The following is an 18,719-nucleotide window of genomic DNA, read 5'->3' on the forward strand; positions in this document are numbered from 1 at the left end:
GAGGTCAGCCCTAGATCGCAGTGACCTCATCCTGTTGTAGATCATAGGGAGATGGGATTGCGGTATGTTTTTTGTTTGTTTCTAATTTCTCTGTTTTTCTCCCGTCCCAATGTTAGTCGTTGTGCCAATCCCCCCCCTCCCCTACCTGGTTGTTGTTCGCATGTTCTCCTACGAGTCGGTACAAGGGCGTCCCGAGTCGATCGCACGCTTCCTCCGATACGAGCGGCGACAGCCAGTTTTCACAGACGCTCTTTTCACTTGGCAGCGAGGACTCTCATTTGGTGAAGTGTAACACGTGGGAGGGCACGCTATCTCCACCAAGTCCTGCCCCCGCTGAGCAAGCGCCGAGACCTGACCTGTAGGCATCGCTGTCCACAACGCCAGATTCCCACCCACCAGCTTCCCACCCCCTAATACTGCCAATTGTATTAGTATGAACGACCAGCCAAGCTGGTAGCAACGCAGAGAGCTGGGCTCGAACCCAGCATCTCCTGCGTTGGTGACAAGCGCAATCTCCGCTACGCCACCTGACCGCCTGCGGTATGATTTTAATCTTGGAATTGTGCTGTAAAATTTACTTGCTCTTCTCTGTCTCTTCCCAGGCAGTGTTCACAGACCTGGAGATCATGGCGGTTCTGTTCGCCAGTGCCATCCACGACGTGGACCACCCGGGGGTCACCAACCAGTTCCTCATCAACACCAGTAGGTTCCTCGCTCTGCCGCCACGCAGAGTCACTCCCACTTTGGCCGAGGAAATAACTAGGACTGACTAAAAGAACGCTTGTCATTTTTATTAGCTAAGATGCTCCTGAAGATGCTGAAACATTTTAGGAGACTAGTTTGGCTCTAAAGTCACGGTGAGGTTTATATGATCATGTCACTTGATGTGTGCTCCTAGATGAGTATGTAGAAGCACTGGCTTACACTAATACGCTTCTGAATTACAGGCCCTAATGTTGTACTGTACCCAGGGGTGTAAAGTACTTGAGTAATTGTACTTTGTTACAATACTTAAGTACTGTTTTTGGGGATTTGTACTTTACTCGAGTATTATTAGGTTTGTATACTTGTACTTTTACTCAATTACATTTCAGAGGAAAAAATACATACTTTTTACTTCTTACATTTAAAATGCAGACCTACAAAGTACAAATCTCACAGGTCCAACTATTTAAATTTTATATTTGTTTCTCTGGCCGAACTAACGTTAACGTTATCCTGCTGCCGCACTCTATTTAAAAACAGCCAATCAAATCCCCATCAATGGAAAATGAACCCGCCCATACCCATGCTGATTGGTCCTTGTGCAAGACTAGAAAGCAGGGATCTTTGACTAAACACCTGCTATCAGAAGAATAGACAGTCAGAAAAAAGGTTTTTACTTTTACTTTTTAGTACTCAAGTAAATTTAAAAGTAGAAACTTTTAGACTTTTACTCAAGTGTGTTTTTAGCCAGATACTCTGACTTTTACTAGAGTACTATTTTGAGACGGTACCCATACTTTCACTTAAGTATAATTTCTGGGTACTTTTTACACCCCTGCCTGTACCTGTGTCCAACGGTATCTCACAGGACTGGCTGCTTGGTTTTCTTAGCCGAGTCATAGTGGATGATGATGGTCCTAAGGTCCCAGACCCACCATGTTCCCCTTGGCCTTCCCCTCAGGTTCAGATAGTGGATGATGATGGTCCTAAGGTCCCAGACCCACCATGTTCCCCTTGGCCTTCCCCTCAGGTTCAGATAGTGGATGATGATGGTCCTAAGGTCCCAGACCCACCATGTTCCCCTTGGCCTTCCCCTCAGGTTCAGAGCTCATAGTGGATGATGATGGTCCTAAGGTCCCAGACCCACCATGTTCCCCTTGGCCTTCCCCTCAGGTTCAGATAGTGGATGATGATGGTCCTAAGGTCCCAGACCCACCATGTTCCCCTTGGCCTTCCCCTCAGGTTCAGATAGTGGATGATGATGGTCCTAAGGTCCCAGACCCACCATGTTCCCCTTGGCCTTCCCCTCAGGTTCAGATAGTGGATGATGATGGCTAAGGTCCCAGACCCACCATGTTCCCATTGGCCTTCCCCTCAGGTTCAGAGCTGGCCGTGATGTACAACGACTCCTCGGTCTTGGAGAACCACCATCTGGCGGTGGGCTTCAAGCTCCTGCAGGAGGACAACTGTGACATCTTCCGGAACCTCGGCAAGAAACAGAGGGACTCCCTTCGCAAGATGGTGATCGACATGGTGAGACGGTGGTAGAAATGTCAAAACTGAAAAGTCAGAAGAATACTTAAAAATAGATCTGCAAAGACAATCATTTATTTACAGTATGATGTCCGATATGACTGAAGATACGCATGTGTGTTGTGTTTGGTTGTTCTCCAGGTGCTGGCCACAGACATGTCCAAACACATGAACTTCCTGGCCGACATGAAGACCATGGTGGAGACCAAGAAGGTGACCAGTCTGGGAGTGTTGCTGCTGGACAACTACTCAGACCGCATCCAGGTCAGAACACTAACTAACCCAACTAACCCTAACCCAGCAGCCTGAAGTACAGGTCAGAACACTAACTAACCCTAACCCTAACCCAGCAGCCTGAAGTCCAGGTCAGAACACTAACTAACCCTAACCCTAACCCAGCAGCCTGAAGTCCAGGTCAGAACACTAACTAACCCAACTAACCCTAACCCAGCAGCCTGAAGTCCAGGTCAGAACACTAACTAACCCTAACCCTAACCCAGCAGCCTGAAGTCCAGGTCAGAACACTAACTAACCCTAACCCTAACCCAGCAGCCTGAAGTCCAGGTCAGAACACTAACTAACCCTAACCCTAACCCAGCAGCCTGAAGTCCTTCACACCCACCATAGCAGTAGCATCAACCAGTTCACCCAACGTGATGTTATGCATTACTGTGCTGCCACCTATAGAGGGGAGGCCGAGTCAGTCTAAAGTGAACTTGATTGATCCATGTTGGCAGACTACACAATTCTTTGTGTGTAATATCTAGTTATTATGTTGAGTCAAAATACGTTTGTTGGCCAGCCGTCTGTTGGTCATCGGTGTTCGTAATCTTACATTTAGATTCAATGTTTGCTCATGCATATCTTGGGACACCTCTAGCTGATAAACCAATCAGGATACAGAAACGGGAAGTACGGACCCCAAAATTGTCAACAAGAACGGAGAATCTGACTGGAACGCTAGCTGTATTATACATCGCAACATGACAGTAAATACTATTGTAATAAAACGTTCAAAACTATGTTCAATTTGTGTATTGTTTTGTTACTATATAAGATTGTATTTCGCACTGTATTAACCATAACGACGTCACAGATGAGCTTTAGATGGTTGATATTAACGTTAGATCCGACGGTCCGACCTAAATACTATTGTAATAAAACGTTCAAAACTATGTTCAACTTGTGTTTTGTTTCTTAATATAAGATTGTATTTCGCACTGTATTAAGCCATATCGACGTCAGGTGAGCTTTCTAGCCATTAGATTGTTAACGTGATATTAACGTTAGATCTACGACTACGACCACAATTTGATTCCAAGTTTTTACATACCTCACTTTGTTGGTCTCTCACGAAAGTCTTTCTCTGGACTGCAAATATACTGTCTCATAAATATACTCTTCCAATATATAAATATGCATATAAATATATTGTTTTAGATGCTGTTGTCACTATGAATTACAAATGAGGGACCCTGATGTAAACAAGACAAACGTCTTTCTCTGGTCTGCATCCCATCTGCAATTGTTTTCTGGACTCTTTGTATCATAAACAGTACTGTATTTGCAAATCTGGTATGTCATAATTAAATGTATAGATGTAGCAGTAGGCCTACTGTATCTGTATGTCATGTATGTCATATATGTTATGATGAATTGAAAATGGGGGACCCTGATGTAAACAAGATGAAAGTCTTTCTCTGGTCTGCATCCCCTTAACAATTGTGTGTATTGAGCTGTACTGTATTGTACCCATTCTGCAATCTGTTAATACAGTTTTCAATTAATGTCAGACGTCCTCTCCATAAAAACAACGATTGAATTGCTCAGAATTTTAAATTATGTCCCCAATAGGACATAATAATATTAATATTATTCCCCAGTATGACACAATAAACACAGAATGAATGCTACCAAAGAGAATGCTATATGCAATTTGTGTATAAAGTGTGTATTAATCCTGTAACATGAGTCAAGGTCAGATCTAGCCTGGCATAGAGAACAGAATGTTGATTTTTTGATGTTCAAGTTTCTTTATTAGTTGTCATACAGAAGTACAGAATACTTTTATATAAAATGCTTCTTTCTGTTTTGCTCCAGAGATTGTGCTAGATAAAAATAGATAAGTATAAAATAGAAGTCAAGTACGTAGACAATTGTTCAATATATACATACAATGTACAATGCAGAGTAGAAAAGTAACTGAGTTACAATACAATATACTATACAGTACAATGCAGAAATGGGATGAGGTACAATTTACAGTAAGGTGTAATGAGGTATGGGTTGTAGTGCAAATTCTTTGCCAATAAATATAAAGTGTGTTTAGGTGTTCTAAAGTGGGTGCTGCAGTCAGTTGTTTGTTTAATAGTGAGTGTGTGCGTGTGGATGTGTGTGCTGTGAGTGCATTTGATGGTTGTTACATAGTGTTATTGTCATTTGTATGTGTGTAATGTGTAACTAGTACAGTGGAGGGGTGTCCAGTCCAGGGCCCAGAGAGTAGAGAGCTGTGTGAGTCGTCCCTGGACAGCTTATGTGAGACCATCCTTGTTCAAAAGTTGAGCTCTTGCAGATTATCCTGGCCCCACTTCTATCCAGAACAATATATAAAGGGACTGCACATTGTTTATTCACTGTGCTGTTTACCATGGCCTCTCATTCAATCATGATATTCATTGTTTTGGGAAATACAGGTCCTGCAGTTGCCACTCTGATAATGGTTCTTGATATAGAGCAGTCACCTCAAGAGCTCAATCTTTGAGCTTGCATGATTGATTACTATAGAACCCTCAGGCTAGGGTTAATTAGGCCTAGAATATATCTGTCGTGTGGTCCAGGGTTGAGCATCTGGGGAAACAGAAAAACAATCAATACATTTTGGAACATTGTTACTACAATAGATAACGTTATTCATCATATTAACAGATTGCAGAATGGGTACAGTACAGTACAGCTCAATACACACAATTGTTAATGGGATGCAGACCAGAGAAAGACTTGCATCTTGTTTACATCAGGGTCCCCCATTTTCAATTCATCATAACATATTACATACATGACATACAGATAGACAGTAAACAACAGCACAGGGACCATCCAATATCAAACTATTGTTAAGTGGATGCAGACCAGAGAAAGACGTTTGTCTTGTTTACATCAGGGCCCCCCATTTGTAATTCATAGTGACAACAGCATCTAAAACAATATATTTATATGTATATTTATATATTGGAAGAGTATATTTATGAGACAGTATATTTTGTACATATGTAACTGTTGTGACAACGTCTTGTGACAAACAGTACTGTATTTACAAATCTGGTATGTCATAAATAGATATGTAGCAGTACAACGTCACAGGCAATAACACATACCGCTATACCATAGTGTAACACACAGCAAGAATGTGAAACAAGTTACTATTATTAGTATTGGGTTAGAGTTGTTTGATTTACACTAACGTAATGTTAGATTGCTATCTGAGAAAGTTAAAATGCTAACGTAACGTTAGTCTGTGAGCTGGCTACAATATTTTCCAATGTGTAATCGGAAGTCAAAACGGATGCATATAAACAGCTGATGACTCATAACTTCCTATCACGTTTGAATAATGCTGTAGAGTTAAGTAAAAATGCATTTCAATAGTAATGTATATGAGTATTGAGAGCTTACCGATGCAGAGCTATCCAGTGTTGTCAACAGACAAGTCGCAAATTTACTTCCTAGTTTCCGGAGCTTGAGCAATGTCATTGGGAGAAATCAAGTCACCTGACGTTGTAACGCGTTTTGATTGGTTCCGCAGCAACGCCCCTTTTCACAAACGTAGGTAGTTTTTATCTTATCAACACATTAATTTCATAAAGATATGACCCAACAACCGTTGCCAACAAACGGAAATGTGTTATTATAGTATATTATGTAGTTCATATTACAATAACATATAGTCTGTTTAACCAGATCAATCATTTCATTAACGGAAGCCTCTAGAGACCTTCGGCCCGCCGCCTACTAGTGGAGTCTGGCCAGCTAGTACATCTGAGTATGACCATAGCCTTTTAGATTGAAATTGAAACATGACACACAGAATAATAGTATTTAGCGTTTTATTTTAAACAATATTTAATCGTATGATTATAGATATTTTTAGAGAATAAATAAATCCAATGAAGTTGTCAAGTTCACAGACAACTCCGCTGAGGAGGAGGGAGCGTGTAGACTATCTTCGGTGCCAAGGATGTTGACTGACCCAGTCCTGCTACAGAACCAGCACATTGACAGAAATAAATGACAAGCTGACCCGACATTAAGCACTGTAATGACTGAAATGAAATCAATTTCAACACGCCAACTCTGCGCTCTACAATGCCTATTGTGCGCTCGTGAGCCCGTGGTTTTGGTCAGAGTCATTATGGCTTCAGTGGATAACCCTGATCTGCATTTAAGTGATGTTTTAATTATAGATACCCCAGTAATAATATTACAATTTAATTAAATACAATTAGGCCTGAATGAGTCGTGTTCCTCCCGGCCACCGGCAACGACATCATCAGCCAAAATGCGCATCGCAGATTATCTGTACATTGACCGAGGGGAAGAATATAATTTCTTCATTTTTTAACGATTTTCCGTAGTTCATTGTTCATTGTAGTTAGACTGCAATGAAGCGTACAGGTCCAAGTACAGTGTTTCCCATTTTTAAAGTCTGTTTAACCGTGTTTTACGTAAGTTGGAAGTGAAAAGTGTGACGTGACTTCTGATTAGGGATGCTCGATATTGGCTTTTTTACCGATACCGATATTGTCCAACTCTTAATTTCCGATACCGATATCAACCGATACCGATATATGCAGGGTCCCCCCCCAAAACGGAATAATTTCAGGTAATTAACATTACATATCTCTTGTTGTGGAATTAACACAACATTATGCATACTTTTGACAATAAATAAAATCAATAAAGGTTCTAGAAATGAAAAAATAAAAAAAATTTTTTTTACCGATACCGATATTTTCCGATATCACATTTTAATGCCAATATCGGCCGATAATATCGGTAGGCCGATACTATCGGACATCCCTACTTCTGATAAAACCCTTTGCTGTATTCCAAAGGGCAGCAGAGGATAGTTTCTGATCGTATGTCTCTGAGGTTCCAGATCTGTCAATCGTTGAGTCCGAGCACATATTAAAGTCGCCTCCCACAATAAAGGCGTAGTCATGGAGTTCCAAGATTATCCTGGTGATTGTTTTATAAAAATCTGCATCAAATGTGTTTCCGAGCATACAACGAAATTAGTGCGATTTTTCTGAGAGTATTCAACTTTTGCCATCGTTATCCTCCCCTCTGTATCAGCCCATACAACATACAGAAAGTACTTGTAGTAAATGTACATGGCCTATACAGTAACATACAGAAAGTACTTGTAGTAAATGTACATGGCCTATACAGTAACATACAGAAAGTACATGTAATAAATGTACACAGCCTATACAGTAACATACAGGGGCAAAAATTGCGCTCAGCAAAAAAAAATAAAAGAGAGATAATTGACTAGTTAATTCACGTTTACAGTGGATTTTAACACACAATGGTAAATAAAAAAACATTGACAATAAAGGACCAAACTAATCTCCAACATCTATTATCCAGGTTCTCCAGAATATGGTGCACTGTGCGGACCTGAGCAACCCCACCAAGCCCCTGGAGATCTACCGGCAGTGGACGGACCGGATCATGATGGAGTTCTTCACCCAGGGCGACCGCGAGAGGAACCAGGGCATGGACATCAGCCCCATGTGTGACAAGCACAACGCCTCCATAGAGAAGAACCAGGTCACTTGAAAACGGACACATTATCGCGTCATCGGCATACACGTCACATTTAGTCGTTTAGCTGGTGCTTTTATCCAAGTTCTGTACGACAAGTCATCAGGAAGGGCACAACTCTATCAGCTGAGTAACAATGTTCATCAAAGTGTTGAGTGCTACAGTGTAGGTTAGTATATTAGGCATGACAGTAAGGTTAGTTAGGGTTAGACTTTTTTTTATACTTTTTTTTAGATAATGGTTGAAGAAGTTCGTTCCACCATTGTGGGGCAAGGACTGAGAATAGGCGACTTCTCTTTGATGACCCTCCCGGAGCTCGGATAGGAGTAGGTCTGAGGCGGCCAGAAGATGCAGAGCGTAGGGGTCTTGAGGGTGTGTAGTTAGAGACCATTGACCGGAGGTAGGCGGGAGCGGTTCCCTTTGCCGCACGGTATGCCAGGCCGAGGGCCTTGAAGCGGATTCGTGCAGCAATGGGGAGCCAGTTCGCCTCCCGCTCCCGGGGGATAATTTGGCGCATGTCCTCCCCACTTCTTCTCCCGTTCACCCTCTCCTCTGTCGGTCATGTCTGACCATGAAAAAGCTGGGAAAAAAACGCTAAAAATAAGTCATAAAAAAATTATTTTAAATGGGAGAATGTCTGGTGCTATGGTCTGGAGGAGTGGGAAGGGTAACTGGTCTAGCTGGCATGTAGTGGGACGGTTCGACGTTACCAGTGTCAGGGTCTCTGCGTCTGTAAAAGAAAAAAGAGAGAAAGCATGTGTAGGCGTACATTACACTCTCTCCCTCCCTATCTCTCTCTCTCTCTCTCTCTCTCTGGAAATGTATGAGACAGTTCTGCATCACTGTTTCTCTCTCTTTCTTTCACCTCTCGCATTGTATTACAAAAGGTCAGACTTCCTAGAACACATCCGTACAGCCAGAGACGACCCGTCTGAACGGCAACCTGACCGACCCTTTCCCCTTCCCCCACAGGTGGGCTTCATCGACTACGTGGTCCACCCTCTGTGGGAGACGTGGGCCGACCTGGTGCACCCCGACGCGCAGGACATCCTGGACACCCTGGAGGACAACAGGGAGTGGTACCAGAGCATGATCCCCCACAGCCCCTCGCCCACCAGCCCAGAGGAGCACAGCGTCGAGGGGGGATCGAGAGGGGCGCTGGGAGCCGGGGGACCCACCTCCACCGCGGGCGGAGGGGACAAGTTCCAGTTCGAACTCACCCTGGAGGAGGAGGAGGGGGAGGAGGATGAGGAGGAGGAGGATGAGGAGAAGGAGGAGGAGGAGGAGAAGAAGGAGGAGGAGGAGGAGCTGGAGCCCGACTTGGAGAGCTCCCAGGAGGACGAGCCTCGGCCCAGGCGCTCCCCTTCTTTATCCCCGGACCCTCAAGGCAGCACCAGTAGTAGCCGGTACAGGCCTCCCTCCCCCCACCCCTCACGGACCCTAAGCCTGGCCACCATGTCCGTCAGGAGTCCCGTCCACGACAGGACGTTAGCCCCCGCGGGGCCGGGGCGGGGCGGCAGGGCCGGTAAGGACAGAGAACTCAGACGGGAGCGTGACGAGGTGGCCTACCTGCGCCTGGGAACGTAACACCCATCGCCGCCCGGCCCGACAGGGAAACGGAGGCCGACACCAACAGCACGGAGCGGCCATCGTCTCCAATATGTCTGTAATCACCACAGTCCCTTTACACTGGAGACAACTCTCTGGAGACAGCTCTCTGGAGACAGCTCTCTGGAGAATCCAGGTTCCTCCAGTTTCCTCTCTCTCTTTTTTTGTTTCTTTCTTTTTATCTTGTCAAACAAGAAGAATCTGTTTTTTTTGCCTCTATTTCGGGTGCCAGATAGGTCTTTCTTTTCAGTCCTGCTTCGTGTAGCTGAATTTGGATGTGTGTGTCGGAACACCGACCGCAGCATGTCATCACATGGCATGGAGGCAGAAGAGAAACCAGGCCTACTGACGACGACAAGAACAACAACAAAGAGTCTTCCTCCAAACTAACTGTAGGTGACGTTCAGAGCAGCGGTCGAGCATGGTCGTTTGACAGGGTCTTGGAATTGTTTTATATTTTTAGCACCGTATAATTTGGGATATGAAATTCTCTTTTGAGTTCAGTTAGCATAAATGAGTATGCTTCCTTAAGTTTTAAGCCTGTTAAGAATGATGTGAATGATAAGTATTTACCAAATACAGTATGAATATGAGGAGTGTAAGAGAAATAAGAGACCTAAACCTCAGGGTATGTAGAGAAAAAAAAACGAATTCTAATGTAGCACGGACATGGTGGGCACTCCCCCCCCGAACCTTGCCCTCTTACCTCTACCCAGAGACACCTAGCTCTACATGGTCAAGCTGCTCGTACCATGAAAATCAAAACACTCGTCCAAGAGATTCGACACGTCCTCAAAGACAACGTCTCGTGTTCTCTGCCCCCCCCCCCCCAATCTCACTTGTTTTGAAATACGGAAAATCACAGCACACCCAATTGTTTTAATGTATTTTCTTTTCTGTTGTACATGATGATATGATTATTATTATTATTTTTATTTAATTTTTATGTATCACAATTCAGTTTGAAACGGTCATTGGATTTGCGTTTGGCAAATCGTCCGGTTCTGTGTCTCTGTATTAGGAAAGCATTGTTATCAGGGTGCCCCCCACTACAGCACTTTATTGTCTCTATCATTGATCTTTACCCATTTACTCTCAAAGGGCTTTCACCACTCCGTACGCCTAATGTACCTGGACACAGCGAAGCTGAAACGGTACTGAAGGTACCAAGAGGTATTAGAATAATCACAGACACTGATTAGGAGGGGGGGGGGGGGGGTGCACTTTGTCATAAGTTGACGGAAATGATGTTGCCTCTGATGGTCCATTTTGTGATGGTTTCGTCGAGGTCTCTTGTTTTTATTTGGCGGTGAAAATCGACAGACTGGGACGAGACACGAAACATCCGCCAGCCTAAGATGTTATGCTTATTTTTTACACTATAGATTTTTTTTTTACACTATAGATTCTAAACTGATGATTGTATCAAAGTCGCTGACTTTCTAGTATTGGTTTAAACTTTTTACAAATGATTAACATCAACGGTATTTAAAGCAGACAATTTGTTCGATTTTTTTGCATCCTGGACGAATCGTTCTCCGTCCTCTGCTAATCAAGTATACAAGATTTTTGAGAATGTGTGTCACTATACCGTGAGTTTCTTACCCTTTTATAAAGGAAATGTTCACTCTCTAGTTTAAGTGTTTGTCAACATCACTGAAGTACAAAAAGCCAGGAAGTAAACAAGCACTACAGAAGATTTCTACCAATGTTCCTTCAGACGGTCAGTTCACTAGTATTCCTGGTAATAGAGTTCACTAGTATTCCTGGTAATAGAGTTCACTAGTATTCCTGGTAATAGAGTTCACTAGTATTCCTGGTAATAGAGTTCACTAGTATTCCTGGTCATAGAGTACACTAGTATTCCTGGTCATAGAGTACACTAGTATTCCTGGTCATAGAGTACACTAGTATTCCTGGTCATAGAGTACACTAGTATTCCTGGTCATAGAGTACACTAGTATTCACTCTGTTTCGTCTGTATTACAAATCCTTACATGGGATAGGATTGGTTGAAGCTAAAGGTTGAAAGGACCATACTGCCATTATTTGATGTGTGGGTTCGATGTCATTCTTGGCTTGATAGGAGTTCTTACCTCAGACTTACCTCATTATTTCCATGAGATATTATGGTTAATTATTTGGATGTTTTGGGTGTCTGATGTGTGTACGTGTCAAATCGGACACAGATTTGTTATTTGGCTAAGTGAGTCTGGACCATCGGACCGGATTCTTTCTTCTTTTTTTTCTCATTTCATTATGAACAAACACAGCCACTACCATTAAAGGAAAGTCACACGTGTGATATATATATAGAGATATATATATAAAACTTGAATCTATACAAGTGACGTACATGGAGAACCTTCAGTTTCAACTTGTGAGCAGGAGACTGAAACTTGTAATGTGCTGCTCATGATTTACGTAAGGAAAGTGTAGGAAGAAGATACAATAAAGAATATTTCTAGTCCGGTCAGACCAAGTAATACAATTACTGTATCTCCTGACGGTGAATGTTGCCATCAAGTGTCAGTTGCTATGAATTAAAGTCCGTGTGGTGGCAGGTGAGGGTTATGAATTAAAGTCTGTGTGGTGGCAGGTGAGGGTTATGAATTAAAGTCTGTGTGGTGGCAGGTGAGGGTTATGAATTAAAGTCTGTGTGGTGGCAGGTGAGGGTTATGAATTAAAGTCTGTGTGGTGGCAGGTCAGTTGCTATGTGGTGGCAGGTGAGGGTTAGTCATCTTTCCAACAGAATAGTTGTCATACAAGTATTTGTCTCTTGTTGGAACAGTCTTTCGTTAGGAAAGGGGACTCTAGTCCTCAAACCCTCCAACCATCCAGACAACCTATCTGAACAGTATGGACGCATCGCTGCATGGTTGGCAGACTCACTTCTACACATCTTTCTATCAGCACATTCATGCAAATCTGGTTAATCCACTAAATCAACCAACCTCGGCTGTGCCTGCCATCTCAATTGGACACTGGGTCATAGCAGCAGTCACCCTTCCTGTAATTAGATGAAATGTGATGTCAAGTGGATTTCCTGCCACCCTCCTGTGGCATCTCTTCAGGTACATCTGGAGAACTCTGGTCATCTGGAGACCTCTGGTCATCTGGAGACCTCTGGTCATCTGGAGACCTCTGGAGAACTCTGGTCATCTGGAGACCTCTGGAGAACTCTGGTCATCTGAGGAACTCTGGTCATCTGAGGAACTCTGGTCATCTGGAGACCTCTGGTCATCTGGAGACCTCTGATCATCTGGAGACCTCTGGTCATCTGAGGAACTCTGGTCATCTGGAGACCTCTGGTCATCTGGAGACCTCTGGTCATCTGGAGACCTCTGGTCATCTGGAGAACTCTGGTCATCTGGAGACCTCTGGTCATCTGGAGAACTCTGGTCATCTGGAGACCTCTGGTCATCTGGAGACCTCTGGTCATCTGGAGAACTCTGGTCATCTGGAGACCTCTGGTCATCTGAGGAACTCTGGTCATCTGGAGACCTCTGGTCATCTGGAGACCTCTGGTCATCACAGTTAGGTACTGTAGGCTCTTACTGTAGGTCCCCCACAACTGTCTGCCATCACATTTTAAATCCCCTGTTTCATATGATCACATTCAGATCATCTGACCCCAAAATCTGTTCAGCACATTATGCACAATCGTTCATCGTTAAAGAAGGCCTAATGTCCACTGATCAAGGTCTTCATTATATTTGTCCATGCAGTATGCCGCTTAAAGTTGTGTAGGCTTTTTATTGTTTTATATGGCTTACTGGAGGACCTACATGGCATGGAGCTAGGGACTGTTTCACATCAAGTTCTATGAAGAACTACTTTGATGTGGATTTTTACTTGAGCACATTTATAAGATCAAATTCAATCATCATTAATCCCATGTCAGCGATGAAACAAAGTAATTTTACAAATAAAGGCGCATGACAGGATTAATTCACTTTTCACAGTATAGTATGTGAACTGCTATTGCATATTATTAGAACATGGACTGCTAGTGTACAGCCCTGGAAACATCACCGACCCATAAAAATAAAAATCACATTGAAAATGCTGCGTTAAAACTCAAACGCTCTATAATAAAACTTGTACAGAAGTGCCTCCTTTAGTTTGCACATGCTGATTTATCAGAGTCTGAAGTGTTAACTTTCATCAAGGCAAGACGGTCATAACGTCACCTGTGTTTAAAGAGCGGAATAGTGCCATTCAGTGTTAAATGTATTGAGTGAGCAGGGTAGTGCCACTCTGGCTCGTTTACTGCGTCGCTCTGATCATGTGCCCCACCACGGCTCACCAGTGATGTTCATGTTGTCTTGTTTTCTCATCCTCCTCAGTGTTGTGCCAAGTTCTACACATTAAGATATGTATTGTTAATACACTGTCTGTCGAGACAAAGTACTGTCAAATAAAGACTTTAAAAATGTCATGTTCTGAAGCCTAAAGATCAAGTATACCTTTAAAAATGTATACACGTGCCACTCCCATGTTTATTTTTTAGAATTTTCGCTAGATTTTGTTTTGTCATTTTATGCCAAAAGAGTTTCTGGAGTTCAGGTTGTTTCAAGTTATAAAAAAAAATGCCAATAAATTATATTGAAATTGACATTTGACTGGTGTCTTTTTTTATAATTACCAATATATAACCCCTCTATATACTTACTCATACACCTGCATATATAACCCATAGCTCTGTATGATGGCATGTACAATGATGCTGTATATACCATATATATATTTGTTCTCAACACATATCTATCCACACCTGTCCGTACTTACCTGCACACAGTGATTTTACATATCTGTAGATAATCTATATCTGTACCCCCCCCCCCCCCCCCCCAGTGAGCTCTGGTGTTCCACAAGGAAGCATACTAGGACCGTTACTGTTCCTAATTTATGCAAATGACATGTCGTCAGCTTGTGACTGCAACTTCTTCCTGTTCGCGGACGACTCAGCCCTGCTGGTCTCTGAACTGGCCCTCAGCTCTGAACTCGGCAGAATCTGCACATGGCTCGCTGATAACAAACTATCATTACACCTGGGTAAAACAGAGTCCATTCTCTTTGGATCAAATAACAAACTCAGCAAGGCTTCTCTGTTACAGTGGGTGACAATATTGTCACAAGGAAAGATGAAATTACCTACCTGGGTTCCATCCTCGAGGCAAATCTTTCCTGTGACAAAATGGCAACCAATGTTGAAGTGGCTAATCCTTCACAGATTTCCATTTAGCCACTGGAGTTAATTGCAGAGTTGGCCGACGCACATTCATCATAAAGCATGCACAGAGAAGATGTAAGTAGATGTACATTTATTAAACATAAACTCCGGTTGACTTTTCTATACTAAAATAAAATAATATCTAACAGGATCTTGACAAAGTAAACTATATAATTGGTCTGGCTTGATGCGGTCGAAAAACTATTGCACACCAAACGCCGCTGTCTAACTCAGCTGTCAAACATTTCATTCACTGATTTGAAGACTCCAGAAGGGGGGGGGTGAATCTATGCCACGGCCCCACAGTCATCAACAGATAAGTGTCCAGGTAATTATCCATTTCAAGATTAATTTAAATCATACAGGTAAGTACAATTTCATATAAATTATTAATATAATCCATAAATCAAAATATATATTTTTGTTACAGGTTTCCCATCAAACTCAAATTGGGTCCATATGGCTCCAACATACCGGCCCCTAATTGGAGACGCTATAGCAAAAACAATTACAGTTATCAATAACATTAAATGGAGCCAGAATGCACATTGCAAAAATATAAACATGAAATATCAGAAAGTAATTCATCACATTCAGTAATGTTCAATACATTCATTATCTTTTATAATTTCATAATGTCCCGAATTGACCCCCCCCAGCCCCAAAATCCATACCAGTCTATCTTCATCATGCCCCAACTTAACCACCACCCCACACCAGTCCCAGCGGTATAAGTGTTCTTGATGGTATGACGACCACGATACGCCAGCCATTGGATAGGACAAAGTCTCATGGGAGTAGATGTGGTGTAAGATAGAACAGTTCATCTTTGTAAAGACGTGCGAGAGGGTGGTGTGTGTGCAGTGGCATGGGCGAAGTGGGCAGGGGGCAGGGGAAATTTAACATTTTCAGCTCAATCTTCGGCTTCCAGCAGCAAGCAGAGCTTATCAAGTTTAGTTTCAAGTTTCTTTAATAGTTGTCATACAGAAGTACAGAATACTTTTATACAAAATGCTTCTTACTGTTACGCTCCAGAGACTGTGCTAGACAAGATAAGTATGAAATAAAATAGTATAGCATGTCAAATTAGAAGTAAAAATAGAAGTCACAGTGTTCAGTATATACATATGTACAATGTTCGATGCAGAATAGAAGTAACTGAGTTACCATACAATATACTATGCAATGTACATATACAATACTATATAGTGCAAAGCAGAAATGGGATGAGGTACAATTTAGGTACAGTTTACAGTAAGGTGTACAGGTTTTAGTGCAAATCCTTTACCAATAAGTAATTCAGTTATCAATTCAGAGTTATTGATGGGCCTTTGGAGTGTGTTTGTCTTGGTTCGAACTAACACACTCTGAACATGTCCTTTAGAGTCCGGCAAGGTCTTGACCACCCGGGCTAGGGGCCATGAATTCCTTGGTGCAGTTTCGTCTACTATGACGACTACATCATTGACATTGAAGTTCTTTCTTGTCTTGAACCACTTTTGTCTTTGTTGCATGAGTGATAAATATTCTTTGGTCCACCTTCTCCTTCTGGCATAGAGTTCATCTTTACAAAAGAGTCCAGGTGGAAAGAGGGGTTTGGTTTTTAACTGTAGCAGGTGGTTTGGCGTTAAGGGCTCTAGATCATTTGGATCTGTTGATACAGTCGTGATGGGTCTATCGTTGAGGATGGATTCGACCTCACATAGAGCCGTCTGTAGCACATCGTCATCCATCGTTTGCTGCTTTAGGATTGAGAAGAGTACCTTTTTCACCAGCCTGATCAGTCTTTCCCACACTCTTCCAAAGTGGGCTCCGGAAGGGCGATTGAATAACCACCTGACTTGACTGGTCAGGAGTGCATCCTGAATTCTTTGGTGATTTAGCTGAATCAAAGCAGCTTCCAGTTCTTTCTGAGCACTCACAAAGTTGGTACCACGATCTGTTCGAATGGACAGTACCGATCCTCTCCGTGTCCAAAGTGCTCGCCACTTCTAGGTGAACTGATTGACTCATGTAAATATTACTCCCCATCGTTTCACATGTGCTCGACCTCTCTTAACTTCTATGGGTACGAAATAATCAATGCCCACATGAGTGAAGGGTGGGAGATCCGGAGCAACACGATCCTCTGGCAAGTCAGCCATCTTTTGCTCTCCAACCCTTGCTTGTATGCGTCTGCAAAATACACATGATTTTATGATCTTTCTTGCTGAAGAGTTTGCAGATGGTAGCCAGAATTTCTGACCGAGCCTGGAGAGCATGTGGTTTCGTCCAGCGTGCCCAACCTGCTGGTGGATATCCTGCAAGATCAATTTGGATACATGCGAGTCTCTGGGCAGTATGATTGGGTTTTTCAAACTCACTGGCATGGCTGTTTTACTTAGCCGCCCTCCAATCCTTAGGATGCCTTCATCCATGATCGGATCCAGTTTGCGTATGGAGCTGTCCGCTTTGACTGGTTTGTCCTATTTCAGAAGGAAAGGAGTTCTGAATCAAAGTAGCGCTGTTGTTCATAGCGGATGATTGACTTCTCTGCTTCATACAAGTCCTCCACAGATAAGCCTTGTTGCTCATCTTTAAGCTTGGAAGAGCGGGTCACATGAACCTTGGCTTTCTGACTTTGAAGCAGTAAGAGTTTTTTAAGTTTCAGCCACCAGCCCACAGCTCTTTGAAGTTTCTTCCATGAAGAGTAGTATTCAATTAGCTTGCTAGTAGCGCTGTTGTCCATGTTCAAGCAATTTACAGTGATAGAATTCAGAAATTATTCTACAGTATGTGCAATCCACGTGAGGCGTCGTCTGCCGGATTGTCCTTGGAACTTACATGTCTCCATTGATTTTTGTGAGACAGGTTATGGATCACTGCAATCCTATTTGCAATGTACGTGTGGAATCGTTTTGTTTGGTTGAAAATGTATTTCAGTACTGATGTACTGTCTGTCCAGAATGTAGAATTCTCCAGTTCCATATGTAGCTCCCTTTGTAACATTCTGTCTGCTTTCACAACAAGCGTTGCAGCTGCAAGCTCAAGCCTTGGAATGGTGATTTGTTTTAGTGGAGTTACTCTGGCTTTGCCAAATACAAAGGTAACATGGACATCTCCCATGTTATTTGTGAGTCTGAGGTAGCTTGCTGCCCCAATTGCTGACTCACTCGCGTCACAGAAGTGATGCAGCTCAGCAGTCCTTACAAGTCCAAAATGTTCAGGCTTTAAGCATCTGTCCACCTCGAATCTGCTGAGTTGATCTAGCTCTGTAATCCATCTTTGCCAGGGCTTTGATAGTTCCTCAGGAATGATGTCATCCCATCCACACTTTCCAATGCAAAGCTTCTGTAGAATCTGCTTGGCTTTGAGGATAAGGGGAGAAAGGAAACCCAGAGGATCGTATATGGAACTGACTATGGAGAGAATGGTTCATCTTGTAGGAGATCTGTTTTTGACGGAAACCATGAAGTTGAAAGTGTCTCTGTGGATGTTCCATTGGATACCTAGTACCCTTTCCAGTGGTGGCTTTTCTCTATCCAAGTCAAGTTGTTGCACTAGCTTGGCTCTGTGACTTTCAGGAACTGTTGTGAGTACTTCCCGGCTGTTGCTCACCCATTTGGTTAGGGTAAAGCCCCCTAGGGTGCATGCTTCCCTAAGGTCCTTTATCAGTTTGATTGCTTGCCTTGGGGAGTCCACAGACTTGAGGCAATCATCTACATAGAAGCCATGCTTGATTGTATCAAGTACCTCCATGCTGTATTTCTCTGAGTTGTCATTTCCAGTTTGCTGCAAGGCAAAGTTGGCGATACTTGGAGATGACACCGCC

At 42.9% G+C, this 18,719-nt stretch overlaps 1 protein-coding gene across 1 annotated transcript in view; it reads left to right on the top strand.

Moving 5' to 3' along the window:
• LOC311231660 (3',5'-cyclic-AMP phosphodiesterase 4C-like) overlaps window positions 1-9,651 on the top strand; it is a gene marked incomplete at both ends in the record, with an annotated part of 259,689 nt that extends 250,038 nt beyond the window's left edge. The window contains 5 exons of the mRNA XM_084318288.1: window positions 603-702; window positions 2,084-2,238; window positions 2,380-2,502; window positions 7,888-8,070; window positions 9,037-9,651. Coding sequence (XP_084174414.1) covers window positions 603-702; window positions 2,084-2,238; window positions 2,380-2,502; window positions 7,888-8,070; window positions 9,037-9,651 — 1,176 coding nt within the window. The remainder of the gene's footprint in view (window positions 1-602; window positions 703-2,083; window positions 2,239-2,379; window positions 2,503-7,887; window positions 8,071-9,036) is intronic.
• Window positions 9,652-18,719: the final 9,068 nt, after the last annotated feature.

The sequence above is a fragment of the Notolepis coatsorum genome, assembly GCF_963971535.1.
Source record: "Notolepis coatsorum genome assembly, chromosome: 7".
Classification (NCBI taxonomy): domain Eukaryota; kingdom Metazoa; phylum Chordata; class Actinopteri; order Aulopiformes; family Paralepididae; genus Notolepis; species Notolepis coatsorum.